The sequence below is a fragment of the Blennius ocellaris genome (assembly GCF_963422515.1).
Source record: "Blennius ocellaris genome assembly, chromosome: 9".
In the NCBI taxonomy this organism is placed as follows: Eukaryota; Metazoa; Chordata; class Actinopteri; order Blenniiformes; family Blenniidae; genus Blennius; species Blennius ocellaris.
The window spans coordinates 22,441,058-22,463,946 of record NC_137658.1 but is presented as its reverse complement, the minus strand read 5'-3'; the positions used below and the strand labels follow the sequence as shown (position 1 = coordinate 22,463,946).

The 22,889-nt window shown below is 41.9% G+C and overlaps 1 protein-coding gene across 1 annotated transcript in view; it reads right to left on the bottom strand.

The window, feature by feature from the left end:
* Positions 1–327: 327 nt before the first annotated feature.
* gfra3 (GDNF family receptor alpha 3) overlaps positions 328–22,889 on the bottom strand; it is an 84,717-nt gene continuing 62,155 nt past the window's right edge. The window contains exons 3-8 of the mRNA XM_080501877.1: positions 22,200–22,271; positions 20,911–21,265; positions 19,447–19,556; positions 16,477–16,611; positions 14,120–14,256; positions 328–1,419 (exon numbers count right to left, since the gene is read on the bottom strand). Coding sequence (XP_080358003.1) covers positions 1,195–1,419; positions 14,120–14,256; positions 16,477–16,611; positions 19,447–19,556; positions 20,911–21,265; positions 22,200–22,271 — 1,034 coding nt within the window. The 3' untranslated portion in view covers positions 328–1,194. The remainder of the gene's footprint in view (positions 1,420–14,119; positions 14,257–16,476; positions 16,612–19,446; positions 19,557–20,910; positions 21,266–22,199; positions 22,272–22,889) is intronic.

The following is a 22,889-nucleotide window of genomic DNA, read 5'->3' as shown; positions in this document are numbered from 1 at the left end:
AAGGCCACTGGTTAATTATTCCATGAATATATGCATCATAAAATATATTTTAGTCTGATTTGTAAAGTATGTTAAAATATAGTGGTTTAAAAAATTAAAATAGTTCAATTTTGCATGCTAATTGCAGACCTTCAGCATTAGCAGATTGTGGACGGTTAATTAAATGTTGTCATTGCAGAATAAATATTGGGGAAAAAAATCTCAATTTAGATCTCTTTGTTTGTCAATTTAAGCCATTCATTTTGTAGTTATCCCAAAAAAAATGTATTAGCATAGCTACCATTGTACCATTTGTGCAGCTTAGTTATTAACGGCCACTAGTTAGCTGTGGTAGTTGACATTTATGACATTTCATAATCACACACATTCAAGTTTCTTTTGTATTTTTATAGTTGATGATTCCTCATTGGTACTAATTATATATAAATTCCTTCATTTTTTGTTACAAATTCAAGAGTGTGCCGCTTGGTCCTGATTATTACAATTATTACAATTCCAACTCTGCTGGAAATAGTTACTATCCTGTAAATGCGATTTATATTATGCTATAGTGAAGAACTGTGAGTAACATGAAGGAAAAAGAAAGCTGTTTCAAGTAATTAAACTCGAACATGATTTTCCTGATGTGTCCATCTGTTGGCTGTGGTACATACAATATGTAGCGCCTCATAAAACCACATAGCAACTCTTGTATGCATAACAACTCATTTGAAACCTTTGAAGTAAGCTTCATCTTAATAATGTGTTTTAGCTGAGCTCAAATGAGAACATGTTGTCCAAATGTAACATCAGCTTCAGTCGTGTGAACTGATGTGAGGCGCAGTGACTGCGAGATGACAGCATGTGACACTCTACCACGAGGAGCTTGTCCTGTAACCACAGACCAGCGCAGCGACCAGCCCACTGCAGCTCCATCGGACCAAACAAAGTGCATCTGAATGAGGGACTGGAGGGAAGGAGCCGGGACAGACGACTGTCAGAGGGCGACTGACGATATGTGAAGTCCATTTCTTCATACCGCTTCTCATCGTTGTACAGCAACCAGTCCGGGATTGTTGGCAGGTCCATTGTGTGTGTGTGTGTGTGTGTGTGTGTGTGTGTGTGTGTGTGTGTGTGTGTGTGTGTGTGTGTGTGTGTGTGTGTGTGTGTGTGTGTGCGTGTGTGCGTGTGCGTGCATGTGTGTGTGTGGTCGCTCTAGCCCCAGCTGAGGGAGGCCGACAGGAGCAGGAGGAGCAGCAGGGTGGGTGCAGCAGGGTGGGCGTTGAGGGAAGAAGCCCCCCCGGTTCCGGTGGAGCCCAGGTTGGACACGGTGGCTCTCTCCGAGTACAGTGGGATGACATCAAACTGGTCACTTTCATTGTCCTCCACTCCCACCTCTTCCTGGGTCACTCTGTCCTCCTCCTCCTCGCTCTCCACGACCTGTCAGGGAGGAGACACAGTCCATATGGAGGAGTCAGGGGCGTTCCACAGGGCTGCAAACTGGTTTACTTTCAGTTCGTGAAGTTTGGTTCAGGGTAACAGAGTCAGTAGGGTAGGATAGTGGGGTGGATGGATCGGCCAAGAGAACCAAAACATACTTAAAATATAAATTAGACATTTAAAAATTCCATTTGAGTAACTTGTAAATATTGAGCAGAGCAGCAGTTTTTTAACAGTAGTCAGACGAGGTAAAAAGGGCTCTTTCAGCGGGGAAGCACAATCACATAGTACAAATACGTACAAGTACTAAAGCGAACCACCTCCGCACAGCCTCTGTCAACGCCACGCTCATCTCCAACAGCCTTAGAGTGTAGCATCTATCTATGTACTGTAGATCGAGGGACCGAGCTTACAGTTAATGAATGTATCAGTCCTACTTTAAATATGTTTAGCATGTAGCATCATTGGCACATGACTTCTTTAGCATGTAGCACGTCACTCGCAGCACAGGCTCATAGTTACATGTTAAGCAGTTAAACTAATGAGCGACATCAGACTAACTCTCCTGGTCCAAATGTCTCCACTGGTTGCTGGTGTTGTACAAACTATTTTTCTCCTCCTCATAATTACTTTTGTCATTCTCAATAATGTAGAAGGACCTCCAAACCGAGCATATGCTTGTGTACAAGTGGTCGGCAATGCTGAGCCTATATACTTTATATAACATTATAACTTGAGTTTTACACATCTTTTGCAATTTTTTAAAGAAAATAAAACTATTTTGCTGACAATAATAAACACATCAAGAGAAAGGCTGAAAAGTAATTAATAAACAGTTGCGGTGGGAAGTAACGGTTGGATTTGCACCAGTTGTTGAATGCTTGTGCTCTTTCTGATTAATTAAGGTCATTATTATTATTATTGTTGTTATTATTATTAGTAGTAGTAGTATTGTTGTTGTTGTTGTTGTTGTTACTTTAAAAGCCTACAAACAAAGCTAAATCAGAGGATGGTTGGGTTTTTCTCTTTTCTCTGTGAAAAGCACCTGGGAATGACTGTGTTGTATTTTGCGCTATATAAATAAAGTTGAATTGAATTACATTGAATTGAATTGAATTGAATTAGATCCTCTTGGATTTTGATTTTAAATCTTGGATGTTTGTTTTTGCTTTATTTTTGAGTTGGGCGTGTCGAAAGCCGGTGAATTTGTCAAGTGTTGATGTGCAATGAGAAGACTTCGTTTGATCAGCAGCATTGATGAGAATGGGTCTCTGCAGTGTTACGGGCGTTGTTAGTGTTGAGCACGCCCAGCTGTTCATCTCCAATGATATGCGCCAACATCTGGAGCCGCCCAGGGCTCGAGCCCGCTTATTGTGTGCCGACTGTTGTTGTGCTGATAATAAGGATGGCGCTCTATCGTTTCTCTGAAATACCGCCTCTTGTTCTGTGCAGTTTACATTTTTTTAATGTGAGTCGCTTCGCTCATTCTTAACTTTTCATCATGGAGTGTGACAGTTGCGACGGGTGTAAACAGGGCCGGTAGCTTGGGGCTGCAGGAATGTGTCACAGCGAAGCCTGTCCCCCTTTTAGAAAGTAACACGACAGGAGAAGTTTTTATTAGTGGTGACAAAGATCCTAATGAGCATCTGCGTGTGATTTAAAGTGAGATGTGGAAACATTAAATGTGTCCGGCTGAGAGAGAGAAGCGTCATCCTCAGCTTCATCTCTCCTCCACATCACACACTTTCCTCACATTGAGAGTTTGCTGACCTTTCTTTTGATCTGCTGCTTTGCAACTTCCTGGTGAGGGACAGAAAGAGCCTGAAGAATATGCTTAATATTTCTTTGAAGATAATTGAAGTGGGGTACGCTGCGTTGACTTCTTTTATTAGAGCCACTCTATGTCCAGGTTTCCTTCCTTTCCTTCCAGCTACATACAGTCGCTCTCCAGTGTACCGTCTGACAAAGGAAAGACGATCTGCACAGCATGTTAGGAGGTTTCATCCTGAAAGAGCTGCATTTAAGAAGTGTTTTTGAAAAGGCAGCTCCAGGAAATAGTTTTACTCACTGTGGACACTTGGTGAAGTACCGGTGGAGGTTTCACTAAATATATATCAGCTGTCATTTAAAATATTTAAATATGCTCTTTTCAAGTTTCAAGTTTCAAGTTCATTCGCCATTTATGGTATGGGAACCACATTGGAAAAGAATGTGCAAAGAGTTCAGAAAGCGTGCTGTCAACATTAAAAGACAATTCACGATAAGAAAACAAAAAACAAACAATCAGTGCCACATAAAATTTCCATTGTTACAATACAGTGCAATAAAAGTCCCTGTAAAATAAAATCCAAGTGTCTTAATAAAACCAATTAACAAACAATCCATCAAAGCCTTAAAATAAAAATGTATAGGTTAAAACTCCAGTAAAATGTCCATACGAAATTAAAGTGCCTTGTTTAGAGTTATCACTGCTTGTGGGAATAAACTGTTTGAATGGCGAGCAGTGGGATATTTGATGGATCTGTATCTTTTCCCTGAAGGAAGCATTTCAAGATGGCCCCGGCAGGGTGGCCTGAGGCGTCATTTACTGTCCGAAGAGCTCGATTCAAGAGTCTGGCTCTGTATGTGAGTGCAGCCAATAGTCCGGCTTGCTGAGCGAACCACTTTGTTCAGAGTCTGTTTTTCTTTGAGGGTGAGATTTCCAAACCACACAGTAATACAATTCGTTAAGATACTTTTACCACATGTGAGGCACAAATCCAGCTCTTGCATTGAGACAGTGCCATTATTGAAAGACTTATAGTTCCGTCTTCAGGTTAACATACAGAGACTTTCCATGCTCGAGACTTTAGGGAGAAATAGGATTTGGGTAATCTAACAGTTGTAAATTCTGTATTCGGCCATTTGTTTCCCAGAATTCAATATGGAGTTAATTCTTTCCACTGAATTAACAGACCTGTCAAAGCACTTTACAAAGCTAGAAACATTCACACACCAATGGCTCCCATGCAAGGTGCTCAGTCCACTCAGCTGTCAGGATCCCGCTCTCACTCACCCCTCCCTTCCTGAGTGTCCACTCCTCCCCTCCTGTGTTCCCCTTAGCTCCGCCCCTCTGTTCTCCTGCTTCCCTTGAGGTAGGGAGGTGCTGCTGGGATGCTTTTAAATGTATTGTTGTAAATTGATTCATGTATTTTATTTAACAATATCATTAGTAAAACTGTGCAGAGTAAATGTGTAGCAATTATCAGTGTATTGTTTGTAGAACTTCAGAAAGGTATTTTGTTTTTCTTGTTTTGTTCTGTAGTTTTCACTGTGTTTCTACCAGATGGTGACTGGGAGAGAATAAATCGACACTACACTCGCTTGAAATTCTCTGCGTCTTTGATTAATCACGTCGGAGGAGGGGGGGGGGGGCGCTACAATAAGCACATCAATAAGTAACAAAATATAATTTTATCATACAGTAACAACTGCCTGCTGCTACTAATATGTAAAGTTAAGGTTAAATGCAGAGAATGAATTCCCCCAAGGGGATCTATAAAGTCTGACTTAATCTTCTTGCACATAACTGAAGTGTTAAACTTTCGAATAACCAACCGCCAACGTTTGACACTGAAACAAGGTTCCACTTCCCAATATACAAGACTTCATGTTCTGCTCTGTAAAGCACAAGGAAAGATAAAACAAGAAGAAGTTGCGTAATGCTGTGGGTCTTCTGACTGAATCAAAACAATGAAGAGCTGACGAGGCTGCTGGTATTCAAATTGGCATTAAAACCCCACCTCACCACTGATTTGATTGCCCCCTCTGTGGAAACGGAACATTTAAAACAAAGAGCAGTCATCTGTGCTTCTAAATGGGATATTTTTCTTTTCTCCTCCTGCTGGAGCGGATACTCAGCTTTTTGAAGTGAAACCTTTCAAATTGTGGGGAAAAAAATCACTTTAGAGAAACAAGCGAAAGCTCAGCGGAAAGACAAGACGAGCAGCTGAGTGACAGACGGATGAGAAGATGTGGAGCAGGTATGGATTTGGGGGCTGGGTGGGGTGGCGAAGGCTTGAGCATGCGAGATGGAACGAGGCGAGGACAGAAAGACAAGGATGAAGAAGTAAAAGAAAACAAAGAAGGATGGAGCAACTGAGGAAAGGACAGAGGGATAAAGACGAGGGAGAGAAGAGGGGGAGATTTGGGGAAAGAGAAAAACACGGTGGGGAGACATATGGGCATGAATAAATTCATAGTAATGAAGCCTGACTGATGCACTGCTTCCAACCAACACCTCATCTAATCCGCTCACTGGGAGAGAGACGCAGACGGACACAGAGAAGGCGAGAGAGAGAGAGAGCGAGAGCGAGCGGAGGAGGGCAAATGAAGACGAGAGAGTGAGAGAGAGTTGGAATCCCCTCTTGTCTGCCGGCCCAGATTATCTCTGGCAGCGAGGCATGCTGGGAGCCAGGGAGCTGCAGCCATGGCAGATTGTGGTCTGGCCAAGGTTACAGTTAGCCAGAACCACGATTGGATTGGACCGCGTTTAATGGTCAGCAGTGGGCAAGGGCAGCCAGGAGGTAAAGCCCGCAAAACATATGTGTTTTCAACACATTTCAGCATATCTGAGTGTGTGTGTGTGTGTGTGTGTGTGTGTGCACATTACTGGGCTGGCACACTCAGACACAGTCCAACAGGACTGGAATCAAAACACTTCAGGGCCAGCACTTGTCAGTGTGCCACACACCATGTGTCGCTTGATTGGCTGGGGGAGACAAATTAAACGGACACGGTCAGGACACTTTGGGGGCTTTTGTTCGTGTGCAGTTGAGGTCTGCACCTGATCTGATCGCCTTCCACCTGATGAGCTGCAAAGAGCAACGAAACCTGTTGATTGAGAACTCAGGGACCACTTGACTGTCAGTACCTTGACTCTGTCCACGATGCGCCGTGAAACATTTTGCTCCTAAAATCAAAATCTAAAATCTACATTACTGGTTTGATCCAGTCATCTGTTGCCCTTGGGGAAGTTTCGAAGTTACTGAATGGATTCATGTTAAATCATCCATCTATCCATCCCTCTTTCTTGCTTAATCTGCTCGAGGTCATTTGAGCAATATTGCCAGTAAATAAACTCAAAAGTTCTTGTCCTTACCTCCAGGACTTCTCTCTCATGTGGATGGGCATCAAGTTGCTCTTAAACCAAGGAAGAAGAAGAATCTTTCCAGCAAATTCTGGATCGACCTCAGAGTCTCATCTTGGCTGCGACGACTCTAGATGCTCCTTCTTAAAGTGTTGTTTTAATAATATTTTAAGTTTACAGATAGCCACTGTCATAAACTTTGGGCCACAGCATAAAGTTTGCTGTGTGCAGATTACATGATGAAAATACAAGCTGAATCGCAGCCTACAATGACGTGACTCGACTCCGTTGTGGCATTTACTGTATGTGTTTGGAGAGAAATCCCCCCCCCCCCCCCACACACACACACACACACACACACACAATGCAGAAGAAGAATATGGACGCGGTCGCGGCTTGCAAAGAAAGGCCAACTCAGCATGTAGTTTTCCAAAGGGAGCTTGATGTAAGTACATGGTAGCATTTGCAGCCAACTAACCATTATTTCATTTAGTTTCCCCATCTAAGGAAAGCGGTGAAACTCTTTTGCCATCTGTGATTTCCCAACACATTGAAGTCCAATGTTGGAGCACATTCAAATGAAGGGGCCATCATCATAGTCTCTGGAGTTCCCCAATTGGTATCCCAGACCCTCGGCTAGGACCCGTTGCTTTAAACCAAGTTCTGACTGTGAGCACACGGCAGGGTAGAGTATACCCGTCACGAGGTTCTGCACCAGAGACAGACTGTTCGTCTGGATCCGTCCATTCACCCTGAGGAACATCGGAAAGTCGCCAGCTAACCCGACGAGCACGTCGCTGCAGGGCGGAAGGAAGCAGGAGTACATGGCAGCATTTGGATAGAACATCAAACAGAACAATCGGGGAGCTCTCTATTATTCCCTTTAATATCCAGGTGCACTTACATTTTAATGCCTTGCTCATCTGTCTGCAGTGAAAAACAGTTCACAACTTGTCATCTGCTGTCAGATCTTTACTCATCCTATCCTCACGTTGAGGGTAAACTATAAATAAATGATAGCGGGTTCGTTTGTGAAGACAGCTCCTTATACCAACAACATATACATACTGTATGGCAACTCAGCCTCAGCTCTCAATATTTTATCATCACCTTTAAGGGAACCAATGAGATGGACCAGACCTCATCCAAGAGAGGTAAAACTTGCTACACATCCCACTAATGACAAGAAAAACTTGATTTATTTTGATTTTAAGCTTGTAGAATTGTCCAAACATATGCAATCAGTGAATGCTTCGGCATCAGTTCTAGTTTTTCAATAGTACTTTGTGTTTTTGATGGGAATGGGGTCATTTTACAGATGTGTGACATTTTTGTGGGTTTCATCTGTGATTGGACAGTTCTATTTTGGAAGTGAAAATAAAAATGAGTAGCATACTCCTAGCTTCCTGTTTTGACATTTCTGCACAGAGGAGTTATTTTTCCGAGAAGCAAACATGAGAAATCCTGTTCTTGATGACAGTATACAAGTTAAATAATACTAATACTAATGATACTACTATGACTACTACTACTATTAATAATAATAATAATACTAATAATAAAAATAATAATGCATGGGTTTTATATAGCACTTCTACAGAAAGTTTCCACATTTACAGGCCATACTGCATACTCTCATAAGAACCCATAAGAACAAGAAGAAAAGTTTGGCAGTGACGTCGCCAGCTTCCAAAAAGAAAAGCTTTTTCGGCAGGACAGTTCATACTCCAAGGAAACTGTCAAACTCACAGGCCACGCCCCCTCACGGCAGGCACACATCTGCGTAGCAGCGTTTTAGATATTCAACTGCACAGCTTATTTCTTGCCTCAAATGTTTTCAGAACTACGTTTCACTGAACTGTTTCAGTAATAAAAGAGAAAGTTTGTGTCCGAGCCGTGATGTTGCAGGAGCTGAACGCTTTGAGTGATGCATTCATGGGCATCACGTAACTCCACACAGTTTCTTCGTGTTAAAATTGAGGTGTTTTTTTCCCTTCCCACCACCTCCTCTACTTTCTGATGTAGAATTGAAATATTGGTTTTTCTCTGTAAAAGCGACTTCACAGACGACTGTATTGCATCTGGTGTTATAGAAATAACATTTAATTGAATTGCATCATAAACTAAATGCAGAAGAATAGTCAGACTTGCGCCAGGAAATTACCCATGTTGTGTTTATTTTTTCACATTTCCGTCTTTGTTCCAGGTCTTGATTGCATCAGTCACGTCCACCTAATTTCAGGTGTGAAATCTGTGTTTCTTGTGCTCCGCCCTTAATTGTTACCACCTGTGTCCAATTTGCTTTTCTTCCCTCATGTGTATATCCAGCATTTTGTTGCCAGATCATTTTGTCGACTAATGTTCAGCCTTCTTGTATTTTCCCTTCTTGTTTTTGAACCGGCTCCACTTCTGCAGGTTTCCTTATCTGATCATTGTCTTGCTTTTACTTGTGTGTGATTTAATGGTAACACATCGGGACAGAATAAAGGACTTAACTGTGATTTATATCTGCTATCGTCTTGTTGAATCTCACTTGTTTGTGATAACCACATCCAGGTTCTCTCTGTTTCCTGGGTTCACTTATCCAGACACGGGTGATCCTGATCACCGTCACTACGAAGCAGGTTGTCAACTCGGGAGTTCAATCCAGACCTACGTGTGCGCAACTTGTTAATGTGTGACTTCATGAGATTATATCAGATTAGTTCATCGGCGATATAAAGATACAGCACTGTGATCCTCGTGGAGAAAAACAGACGTGGAACAAGTCAAGAATAAAAACAGCCTTCAAAGCCTCAGTGACAAGGATTTATTTATTATGTCAAAAGATCGCTCTAAATTAATTTCTTATCTCCTCCCCACTGCAGCTCAGTGCTGAACGCGAGCACCGATCGCCGTCCTTTAAGAAGGGGCGGGTCATTTTCCAAGAGATCTGATTGGTCAGGAGGTGGAGCTTTTACTGCATATCCAGAACATAATCTGCTCCCGGGCAGGTTACACATTCAGTGTAAAGTTACCAGAGTGATTTATCCCGGAGAGAAGTGAGCGAGCGGCGTAGTACGGAAAACCCTGGGGTTAATAATAAGTTATCTCAATAAGAGATCACAATAACTTGTGTTTTCAACGACTCCAAAAATTGTTGTCGTGTAATCAGACATACAAAACGCCATGAAAGTTTTCTATTTTCACTTACCAGACACACCAATAGAGGTTTTTACACTTGTTTATTTGCATGGCCAGTGGAAGCTGTTGGATCAGGGGGGAAACATTCCTGATCAATCTTATGTGGTCGTCTTTATCTCCACAACATGAAAGGAAGATTTGTTTTTGCCACAATGCAACAGCTGTCGGCGGACAAAATACCATTTCTATTACTAGATTGTAAGCCTGTCTTATTGGTGTCTCTAATATTCTAGTTTCCTGTCTCTCAGGTGTAATGGGATATTACCAAAATCACTGATTCTCGTTAATTTGCTGCAACTGGATTGGCTGATAATTGCAACTAATAGGAAGGATAATGCTCCATTCTGTCTGGACTAAACTGCTGAAAATCTTGCATCACTTAATAAAACTGCAAGAGAAAAGTGATGCTTGCATAATGATGCCTAACCATTGATAATGTATTTATAATAGCTTCTATTCCTGGGCCACATTTGCAGTGTGGGAGCAGATCCAGCGGTATCGGAACCTCACATCTGTTTGGAGTTGGGAATAAGTCAACCTGCACTGATGAAGTCTGTCTCATCATCTGGACTTTAGCAGAAAGAAAAAAAAAACAACAACCTGTGCTTGTTGTATCATACACACTCTGTGGAGTCTTTTGAAGGCTTGCCAAAGTGCTTTGATAACTTTTGCCCCCAAGCTACTCCTCTGATCTTCCAATCACATGCTGACTCACTATTGTGTTGACCCAGAGCAGCCGGGTGTGTGTGTGTGTGTGTGTGTGTGGGGGGGGCTCTGACCTTCCCCTGAGGACGACAACAGTCCACGATGGACTGTCTGATCAATCCAGCCATTGCTGCCACCTCCATTACTAAATAAATCAACACGTCGCTTTTCCTGCCATCTACTTTGCATAGAAGGAGGAGACCCAGCGTGGCTAAGCTGCCTGGATGTGTGTATTGAATCAGTGCGAACAGCTGTGATCGACTTTATTAATGTGTGATTAGTGAGACTAAAAGTCTCTCACATTTCCTTCAAACTGGGACTTAATATCAGACTGAACTCCAGAAAACTGCAGGAGAGATTTTTATGTGACAGAACTATTTCTCAGAGAGCTTTTTCCACAAAGAATGAAAGTGATGGTGAGACCGGATTTTATGAAGTTTCTGTGTTTACTAAATCACAGATTAAATGAGCTGCTCTTCAAAGCCCTTCTGTTGAGAAATGATGGGGCAATAATTACTTGAATGGACTGGTTATATTTCTTGGAAAGCAACTTTGGCTTTTTTTTTCTTTTTTCTTTTTTTTTAATTGAGAGTTTGACAAAATTCATGTAATCCAGGAAAGAAAGTGACCAATAAGCCGCAGCTCTGCAGTGCCCATCTGCTACCTTTATAATGTAAAAAACCCCTGTACCTGTCAATATATCTGCCCCCAAAACAACAAACAAATTTAACCCTTTTCGATCCAACTCATGGTCCAACTCATGATCCAACTCATGGTTCCGAATTGACCATGGTCAATTCGGAAAGGAATTTCCCCTCTGGGGATTAATACAGTGCTATCAATAAAAATAAAATTAAAAATGCCATGCTCAACTGTATCCTATATAAATAACATGATTCCCGAGCAAGAACAACTCAATATTTTGGCTACTTTTCAGATTATAATCAAAGTTAAATTGAGATTTATTTTCATGGAAACACACCACATCTGAAAAGAGGATTTCTTTCCACCTCAACACCTGTGCACAGGACAGAGCAGTGTTTAGCGTCTATCTACACACTCCTGGGGGAACTGAGGCCATGTTTCCATGTACCCAGGTATTTGAAAAAAACTGTGATATTGCTTTGCATTTGAGCCGCGCATTGACACATAAACGCAGCTACGACTCACCGCAAACAATGATTCCTGAAAACTCCGGCCACAGTGGAGATCTGGATAAAATCAGTGTCTCCAGTTACATCTAATGGGGGGGTAGGTGGTTATTTACTTCACAATTCATGACGTAGTGTTTTTTTATTTTCCAGGATTCTGATTGGCTATCATACTTCTTGCTACACTGCCCCCTACAGGCTTGGCGGTGCTCGGACAGCTCGCCTACAAAACTGCAAAGCTGGACACGTCGTCCACAGGATTCTGGACAAGTCGTCCACGGCAATTTTTTTCAGTGTTATTGGTTTGAAGGATTGGATTTCAAAGTATATTTAACACATTTGGAAGGATTATTAAGTGTATCTGACACAAAAACATCATATATCAGTATATCTGGCATAATAATAAGCCATAAAGTTAAAACGCTGCTTCATGGATGACGTCTTTGAGTGATGCATTCAGGTGCTCGTTAACGTATCGGAAGATCGTTTTCTGACATGTTCATGAGCTGCGGGGCTCCTACAGTAGTGACGTTACATGACTTTCCAGCATTATTGATATCAGCGTCATACAGCATATTTGTGGTGGCTTATTAAAGGTTTTTGTCATGTTTTCCTCCTCGGAACTGCCCTAAAATCTATTTTGGGCGTCGCCATCTTGGATGTTTTGTGCTCTCCTATTGGACCAGCAGCCTACATGTGACTCCAATGCAGCACTCATTACGCCAGTAAAAATAGTGGCAACTTTAAACACTGGTTTTAAAAAAACGGCAGGATTACACATGGAGAACTTTTGACATCGAGCTCAGGACTAATAGGTCCTTGTTTTACTTCCCCGACAGCGAGTTTCAACGTTTTACCACAGTTAAGTAAAGACAACGCATAAAGTAACAACAACTACCAGGGGAAGAAAAAAATTTATAAAAATCTGGGTCCTGATTTCGGATTAAAAACATGTTTTCTAAAGACACATAAAGGAGCTGAGTGAATTTTGATCTAATACTGATCGGATTTTACACATTATGCCAATATTATTTGCAAATTTTGACTTCAGGATATTCATATGCGGTTTCCAAACGTGCTTTTCATCAAAAAGTGTGTGTGTGTTAAGTTACGGTATTCAACCTGTTGTTTGTGTGATCGGGGAATTGTCTATCTGCGAATCTCCTATGTGGGATTAAACCGTGAAACAATGCGTCGGACCGCCGCCCCTCATTTGCATAAAACAGACTGGATTCAATGTTATGCAAATGAGCTCCGGGGAGACACAACGCAGCTCGAAATGCATCACACTCCACCCAGAATGCACTGCGGTGCGTTTCATAAAGACAATGAATGGGAGTCGGGCCTTTGACAGCTCCTGTGGACATGTGATTTTGATGCGTTGATGCATCTGTCATTTCCGCATCATATTGGCATCAGCAATATTTTTGTTTTTTACAATATCGGCATATCGAACATTGACACATATCCAGTCTTGGGCAGACACTGTGTCTATTACACGCAATTGAAAAATATAGGGAATATAGACCAAATATATCACCCAAAATACAATAAAGAATTAAATAGTGGGGAGGAAAATTAAAGGAGAAGAGGATTGTGGGTGTTTTGCGGCTCTACGCTGCTCTGTTCAAACCAGATTATTGACTGAATGGAAAGGGGGCTTGTAGTTTTTGTAGTTCATCATTATTTATCTCACTCTTCATCTGGTCTGTACTTAATCACAATAATGAAGCTCCACATTGTCAGTCACTGTTGGTCCAGCTGGAAACATTTTTTTTGTCTTTCCTGAAGGATGACAATTGCCGATCCAGGCTCATGTTTATGTTTTAGTCATTAGGTGGTTCACTGAAGGTGAAAAACACATTCATGCAACTCGAATCAGTTGGTGATCCCTTAATAATTCATAAAAAGCTCAAATGTAGTTGACATTTAAATGGATAAATAAAAGATTTGCTGGATTAATTCATTTCAAAGGGTGACTCAGAGAAGACACAATCAGACTGACTGCGTTTCCATGCGTTCATGCTCTGCAATATCAAGAACTTTCAAAATTCAAGAAAAGTTTTCTTTTTTTATTGTCATGGATTCTGAAATATTTGTAATTTTTTTTCTCCATTTAGGTTTGAATTATTCAACAGCCCAGATTATTTTATACCAGGCGGCAAAACTCAAAATCAAAGAAGAATGACTAAAAAAAAAAAAAGACAACAAACAACAAACAAACTAATGGAAACATGCTATGGAAAAAAAAAAAAAAACTATGAAGAAATTAAAACCAAAGGAACTAAAGGACATCGGCCGGATGTTTGCAGGCTGTAATCCCCCAAACTGAGAATCCCAGTGCTGACACAGAAAATGAGCCATAAACGATAAAACGCACTGCGATAAATAAACAAGACGGCTCAAAGATAATGGAAAGAGCCTCGGGATAAAAGTGTTGAGCGGTAATTCAAAACGTGGAGGCATGGTGTGAGTGTGCGTGTGTGTGTGTCTGTGTGTGTGTGATGACGATGATGAGATGGGGCGTACTCACGATGTTGTTGTGCTCAGGCAAGTGGTTGTCGCTCAGCAGGTTGTCCTCCTGAACCAGCGGGGAGGGCCGGGGAGCGGGGGGCTGGGTGATGTCTGCAGGCAGGGAGCCGGGGCTCCCCATCCAGCTGATGGAGTTACCTGCATGGAGAAATGGAGACACAGCCTCATCAGTGCGTGTGTGTGTGTGTGTGTGTGTGTGTGTGTGTTGGGCATAAACCAACACGTCTCCCTGGCAGCTTTATTGTTGCAGCTGTCGGCGGCTTGATAAATTGCCCAGCTTTATGGGAAGTGCATTGACGCATCGATCTGGGCTTTAGTGTTTGGACATACAGGCCCGGACGGCCATATTGACAGCTCCAGTGATTGAGTGACAGCTTGAGGGCTCCTCCCGCTCCTCCTTGTTCTTCTTCATCTCTTTCTTCCCCGGCGCGGCGGGCCGCGGTGGGTCGCCGGCATGCGAAGAGGCAGAGTTCGCCTCACGCTGAGCGTTGCACTGCGGGAGGCAGCCACCTAGACAGCGCACACTGTGGCGCTTTTTCTTCCAAATATTCCCTTTGAGCCGTTTCCCTGCCATCTCTGACGATGGCACAGTAAATCTGCTTTCATAAATCTGATCCTCAGATACATTATTTAAAACAGGCTTTAGAAAAAAAAAAAAAATAACAATTAGTCTTTTAAATGTGACTGTTTCTATTCAATCTCACTCATCTAAACATTTGAGTGCTGTGGGGTGATGAGAAAGTGAAATAACACTCAGACAATGAGGGGACAGCTACGTTAAAGCACAAGAAATGATAGTTTAGATATAAAGAAATTGCTGCAGCATGAAAATGGCTTGGAAATAGTCTAGATTCTGGACCATATTGAAGGAAACGCCTGTTTGTTTGTTTTTTAGAGGAACGTGGAAACAGTGTTTTATGAACGCGTTAGCATAGCGTAGCAAAAATGAATGGAAGTGAGAGGAGTAAGCTAACACTGCAGTTTTTAATGGACTTCGTAACAGATGTTTTTTCATTTAAATGACAGGAGACCTAACCCGAGCCTGTGCGTGTGCTGATCTGATTTACTATTTGAATGTGTTACAAAAAATCAATATATATATATATAAAAAAAAAAATCAATATAACATCAACATCAAAAACATGTGGTTAGCATCTTATTTCCCCTGCAAGCAGATTCATGAACAAATATATATATTTGCAACATTTTTTTCAATGTGGAAAATATGATAATACAGTCATTTAATGAATTCCTTCTTATTATAGGATGGAGTCAAATTTTATGAACTGTATATGTAGTACAGGTGTCCTTCTCTAAACACAACATATGGGTATGGCCCAGGAGTGGTTGCCATAGCAACAACAGTTCAATGGAATTGGCTGTTTTTTTACATATTTCACAACATTGAAAATATTAAAACTGCTATGATGTTCACATTCTCTCTTAACACGGGATGAATGAGAATTTTATTAACGTAATGTAGAACTCTTCTTCTCTAAGCACAATATATGGGTATGGCCCAGGAGTGAACACTAAAGTACCAGCAGCTCAATTTAAATGCCCTTGTCTTGTTCTTACAGAAGAGAGGGAAACTTTATGAAACAAAACTGACATTTTCAGGGTGAAAAATTATATCCTGATATTAAAGTAACCCATGTCTGGAAAGTACAAGAGTTGTACTTCCCAATGATGTGTATAGTTTGTAGATACTTTCTGTATATGTTCCTGAGAAGATCGGTAAAAATTCAGACTGCTGCCATTCGCATGAGAATAAAAATATAGCATAAACCATGGTGGCTTGTTTCCATGACAAACAAAATACATTTTGAGGTATTGAAATACTTATTTTTGTTTTAATTCATCAAAAGGAACTTTAGAGATGTCACTTTCCGTGGTTTATGCCCTAATGGCTAAAGAAGGGCTCTTCAAATCCGGGCTTCAAGAGTCAGTGTCCTGCACGTTTTAGCTCTCTTCCAGCTTCAGAACACCTCCATCTAACGTTGAGGCGATAATCAAGCTTGTAAAAAAGCCCAATAATGAGCCCCTTTATTGCATTCAGGTGTGTTGCACCTGTGAGAGACTTAAAACGTGCAGGGAACCGGCTCTCGAGGCCCAGATTTGAAGACCCCTGGGCTAAAAAGACAGGGAATACATCAAAAACGGCTGTCTGGTTAAGTCTTCTTTGTATTTCCAGAGAACAGAACAGACCTGTGGACGGACGGTTGTTTACACTCCTGCCTTGAACTTAATAAACGTTCACTTTGGAACCTGATATTCAACCTCGCTGCTTTGGTTGTCTTTCTAGAAGGTGTGGGAGGGCTTGAACCGAGGTTGTTTGAGAATCCGAACCAGACTCACGCAGGCAGGCGTTGTGGGTGAAGAGGCGCTGCAGCCTCTGGCAGTCCTGCCACTGGTTCCCGCTGCCCTCACAGTTGCACCACAGCGACACATCTGCAGAACTGTTGCTGATGTAGTTCGGCGTCATGATCGTTCCTGCAAATCAGAGGAGACGTGTACCTGTTAGAATCTCAACACAGTACTTCTCTCAAAGCTGCCACTGGTTTCCTAAAACGTGTTGCTGTACCACGGGCTGAAGAAGAACGTCATTGATAATCTGAGAGGTTTGTTAAAGCAAAAGCGAGACGAGATGTTTTCGGATTTAGACAACCTGGCGGCAACTTACTGAGCCAGAACATTTAAAGGTCCAACATATCACAGATTCTCAAGTATCAGAAGTGTCGTTGGTGTCAGAAGCCCAACAACATTATATTCAAAGTGTATTTCCCCAAATGAGCCTGGGTCCTGAATCTCAGTCTAAAAGTCCCTCCAGTGAGCTCTACTGAGAACAGTCTATCTGTGTCTGCATCTGTCCAGGCCCACTCCAGGCCCACTCCAGGCCCCTATCAGGTGGAATAGCATTCTGGTTTAGATTAAGTGGTTTCCCTGTAATGTGGTAACCCTTTAGCCCAGGATTGTTAAAAATCTTTGCATCTGGTTTAAGATGGTTTATGCCATTTTAGCTGTTTGAGTTGGTCTACTAACATTTTAGTAGTTTTGCCAATTGTACATGCATACAATACAGTAAAATAGTAAAAAAAAAAAAAAAAAATCACTTTTGAAATTGTGTGTGGTTTGAGATGAGAGGTGTGATGGATGGTATATGAGCAGGGAACAGTTGAGTGTAACGTCACATCAGAGGGAAACCTTGAGAGAAACTCGACAACAGTGGATGCAGCAGGAAGCTTTATTATTCTTCTCTATACAAATACAAAAACATGTTCCTCATATTTCATCTGGCTCCTCTGGGACACTTTGAGAGCGTTTGTGAAAAAAAAAAAAAAAACCTCCCTCTGCCAATATGTTTTGGTGTGTTTCTCAGGAAACAAAAGGCTGAAGACACACAAGGTGTTATCTGGTCTGGTGTAAAGGGCTCCTTCCTATAAACAGGCTTAAGTCTTACACACAAGTCATCCATCACTGTCACAGAGCAGAAAGACACTCCCTGTTGTCACCTGTCATCCATCCTCACTTCATATCCTCAGACTTCTGCTCCTCCACACTCTCTCACGCCCTCTGCTCACACTTTCTGCATTATTTGTCTCATTCTTGGACAGATGATGTGGGTTTCTTAAAGTGTGAGCTAATTATCAAGAAACAAGTGGGAAAAAGTACAAATTAATAAATTCCACCCGCTCTGCATAAATAATAGATTAGAAAAAAATTGCTTCCACTTAATTAATATTCATATGTCCTCATCCACTTAAACAAATTAAATCAATTTAAAAATTAAATTAAATACCTGAGCTGAGTGTCATTTGTGTTCAAACTGCTGCTGTTCTGCCTCCGGTCTTTAAGTCTGCTCTGTTCTTGGTCATATTTCCAAACATACATGTGACCTTGGGACATAATGTTTCTCAAATCTTCCTTCACTCAGTGTGTTTGTGTAGATTTCAGTTTAATCTAAAGGAAAAAAAAAAAAAAACACTTTTTGGCCAATCTAGATCTTTTTGCTGGAGCCCTACGATCTGTTTGGAAACTCCATAAAACAAGTCCTAACTCCACACGTTTGTGCTTGTTGTTGCTCATCACTCCATCCAATCACTGCATGTCAACTCAGGCACATACAGTAGTAGACTGATGTTGATTAGATTTTGTCCATTAATACTCATTACATAATTCCAAACGGTCTGTCTGCTTCTTCTCATAGCTTTGCTCCGGCTGCGCTGCTTCCAAACGTGAACTTCCACATTAAAGCTTTTAACCAATCACATTTTAGCTATCATCTGTTGCTGTGTAAAGAAATCTGCATTAGGCCTTCACTTTCAACTCTGCAGGCGTCTGCAGTGTAAAACTAGTGTCGGTCACTGCTGCTTCAACCAATCAGAGTTTGATATTGGCGACTCAGAGCCTTCTAGAAGACCTAGCGGAACGTCATCATATTCAAGCCCTCTGATTGGCTCGTCAGAGAGTTCACTCTCCAGCACTTGCTGGCTGCATCTATAGCGAGCTGCACCAACAAAAATATAGTTGTGTTTATTTAATAGTGGTTTTGTTAACCTACAATGACTAAAGGAGAAGATAAAGACATTTGGTTGCAGATTCATTGTTAAAACGATTTTCAAGATGGACTTTTCCAAGAGGTCATTGAACGCATCACAGGACTCTGAGGACACATCTGGTGCAATTTGCTAGGCTCACTACAAACTCCATGGCAGGATTCAGGATTATATTATTTGCCATTATATTATTTTCAAGACCACAAAAAGCTGATGTTTGTCTCCCTCCTCGACCCCCAGAAGCTTCGGGAAAAGCAGCCGCTTTTTTATGCAGCTGCAGCAGGAGAAGAGACGTGAACTTGGCTTTGTTTCATTCATAAAGGTATTTATTCTGGCTTCACGAGTATCTATTTGTGATGCAAAGGCTTTTTATATGGCATTTCTGCATGGTAACATGGTTTTTGTAGCCATAAAAAAGTTATTGAGGGGTGGATTGACTCAGACCAGCAGTGAAGGCCTTGCTCTGTAATGCCACTGCTAAATACAGACATGATTCGGTTTGTTCTTTTACCAGGCTCTGAAACACACAAATCCTCATTCAAATACTCCTGTTTAGGATGTCCCTCATGGTGTTAGTCTTAGAAAATCACCTGCAAAATCTGCAAATCATTGAAAGAGTCATCAGTCCGGCACGCGTGCCCCCTGAACTACCCCGACTTTAACAAGTTCTGTCTGGACAGAGCGAAGTGCAGGTTTGGAATGAATGATTTGACTCTCATCAGGATGAAGTGGAGGGAAGAGTTAATTAGATGTTATAGATTTTCCCTGGTACCTATGAGTCCGGCGTAGGCTCGGAGGCAGAGACCTGCGGAGTCCTTCAGGCAGCCGCTGGCAGTCAGATGAGATGGCTGGCAGTTGTTGAGGAAATCAGCCAGTCTGGACCTGGCGAGCACAAAAACAAAAAGCTCAACATCGAACATCACGCCTGTGTGTGTGTGTGTGTGTGTGTGTGTGTGTGTGTGTGTGTGTGTGTGTGTGTGTGTGTGTGTGTGTGTGTGTGTGTGTGTGTGTGTGTGTGTGTGTGTGTGTGTGTGTGTGTGTGTGTGTGTGCGTGCGTGTGTGTGTGTGTGCTGATTTTAGCTGCAGTAACTTTTTTTTTTCCTGCAGCTTTGACACATTTCTGTTTGTTCTGTATATTTTAAAATGTGTCTTTATATTTTCAATTTGCTTCTTTCAGGTCAGGATTGAATTTATGCCAAAATCTGTGTGCATTTACTGATTTCTTTATTATTAGATGGAAAGAAAAGTGCCTCCTGTGACGCTTAAACTTACATCATTTTCAAAACTGAAAACTTCTCTAGAGTTTTGAGTGTTTCTGTTTACAGGATGCTGGTGCTCGAAGTGCTGGTAGTTTTATAATTGACAGTCTCCGTAATGACAATCTAACTTAGTCAACCAACTGTTTTCTGCGTGTGTGTGAGTGTGGTTTCATTACTAAAACGACCACCAGCACTAGTGGAGCAACATGATGCTAACTACATTGTTTCCAGCATTTCTGCCACTTCCATGGAAACACACATCATCTTCAAAAACATTGCAGTGTCAATGTGAAATTTTCCTGAAATGAAAACACAAAAAAGATGCATTTTCATTTCAATCATTGTCTCATAAACAGGGCCTAAATCTTTTCCACGTGATTAGAAAAGGTTTTTGACGTGTGCACGTAAGACTTTAAACCTCAGTGTAGTGAAAGCGTTCATATTCACTTTTGAGACCAGATCAAACCTCCTGGAAAAAGTAACACAAATGCAACAGCTGTTCATTTGGGGGCGCTGCCACCAAAAAAAAAAACACTGACCAAAGAAGAAGCAAAGAAGAAACAGGGCTCATTGATCGGTCTGGACCGAATGCCGAAGTCCCGCCACTTTAGCCTGTGGTGGCTACACCAGTTAGCTCATGGCTAATGGGTGGCCACAAACAGCTGCGATGTATAGCCTTCAGACCAAATATCAGTGAGAGTCTTCCTCACTAATCCTTCCTCACTGCTCCACATCTGAACGCAAGATATTTTCCAACGTTGTTCTTTGTGCGTCTGCTTCTTCTGAATTGCAACGGTTAGCTTTACTTGTTCACTTCCCAAAATGCATTTCGCACTATGTCACATTACATTTGAATGACTGTTTGCTGTGCAGCTATATGAAGAGTCTACAGAACTGAATGAAAGTCACAAGATGTTACATGAAGGTGCGGTGGAGTGTCCACAGTGTGCGCTCCACCCGCTCCCCGTGTCTCGTACCTGCAGAGGTCGTCCCGGCGGCAGAAGCTCTGCTGGTGGAGGCAGTTGGGCTGCACACCCTCCATGTCCTGGTAGGAGCAGGAGGGCACGATGGTTTTCCTCCTCCTCTCCCCACACAGAGTGTTGGTGCAGGGGCAGAACAGGACACCCAGGCTGTACTCCTCGGGCACTCGCTCCAGGAAGCGCCGCAGGGCGCGGTGGCATTTGTGCTGGTTGCACCGGACCGTCCCGGGAACTCGCTTGGTGCAGGCCAGGACGTACTCCGATCGCAGTGAGCCGCATTTCTCATACAGGCCACAATCCTGAGCCGCCTTCAGGCACTGGTTCTCACCATCCAGCTGCATGAAGGACGAGGCTGGAAGGTCGGAGGGCAGAGGGAAGCTTTCAGTAAACACACGCCACAGTGACGTAGGCCAGGTGACGACCACCTATTAGCTCATCATCATCACAACTGTCTGTGGGTGCAGTGTATTGGGCAGCAGTTAAACACCTTCTCCTGAGCGCTGGAAATGGGAAAGTGTCAGGATGAGACCGGAACAAACTGTGATGACAATTAATGATAAAACTGGAGGTTTTCTGGGGGTTCCTGCTCTAATAATAATAATAATAATAATAATAAGAAGAAGAAGAAGAAGAAGAAGAAGAAGAAGAAGAACAAGAAGAAGAAGAAGACTGCAATAGATTTTCAGTTTGCAATCGGGTGGGCTGTGGGACGGGAACTGCAGACACAAAAAAAGATTTAAAAAAAAAAGAAATAATGGCCCAGTCATAGCTGGTGTAAATTAGGGGCAAGAGAAAGAGCACTGTGATTCTGAAGAAGAGATGACAAAGCACCAAGCAGCATTTTAAATTCCTCCGCTTTCAAATCTGTACAACTTTAAAAAAAAATTTTTAAATGATCTTCTGCTGATATCTCAGTGTGAAGTTGTCATTAAAAATATAATCTTGACATCATATTAAGGGACATCTTCCTTGTGCTGATGCTGGAGGACACGTGGACTGAACCTTCTCTGAAAAAATCAAAACTTCAGTTCATCCAGCCGACACCTGAAAAATCGTACAAGATGTTTCTCAGTTAGCGACAGCAGGAAAAACCCTGGAGGCTGTCATCTGCCATGTTGACGTCTTTCATGATAGCTGTGACGCACATATACAGCTCTCTTTATGATACTGTGTGTGTGTGTGTGTGTGTGTGTGTGTGTGTGTGTGTGTGTGTGTGTGTGTGTGTGTGTGTGTGTGTGTGTGTGTGTGTGTGTGTGTGTATGTGCGTGTGTGTGTGTGTGTGTTACCTGCCACTAATGAAGCCATGCGAGTGTCCAGCAGTGTGTCGTCGTACGGAGATATTTCCAACTCGTCGTCCTCTGGAGAGAAAAAAAGAACGTCAGCAAACAAATGTGATCATTGACAAAAAGACAAACAGGTTGGAAAGAACACGTCACACAGTGAGGTATAAACAAAACATGAAACGTAAAATCCATCTTCTATCCCGCCTATCCAGTTCATTGTGGCAGGGTGCTGGAAAATTCACCTTGAAATGATCGCAAATAATACAAAATAAAGCTAAAACATCAACACATTTCAAAATAGACCCATTGACCAATGTAAAAATTTAAATGTATATAAATGCCAAAAATCTAAATCTGTGACTAATACACACTTTTATATAAAAAAAATATATAATTTTTCAAAATGAATACTATAGAGCTATAACATCAGAAACAATATGTGGCCTGACATTGAACCCTGAAGAACGCCACAATAGCAACTTCTACTGAAACAGCTAAGAAAGAAAACAAGTTAAAATGTCTGCTAAAAAAACTGAATTTCTAATTAAAGACCTTCTGATCAATCTCGCTAATTACCCAATAAAATCACTTGATTATAATTATAATTATGTCTTTAAAGAGCAGTGAGGTTAACGTAGAGGTCTTGACAGTGACTTTATAGTTAACTAGAACGGGCACTCAGGAGAGTGCATA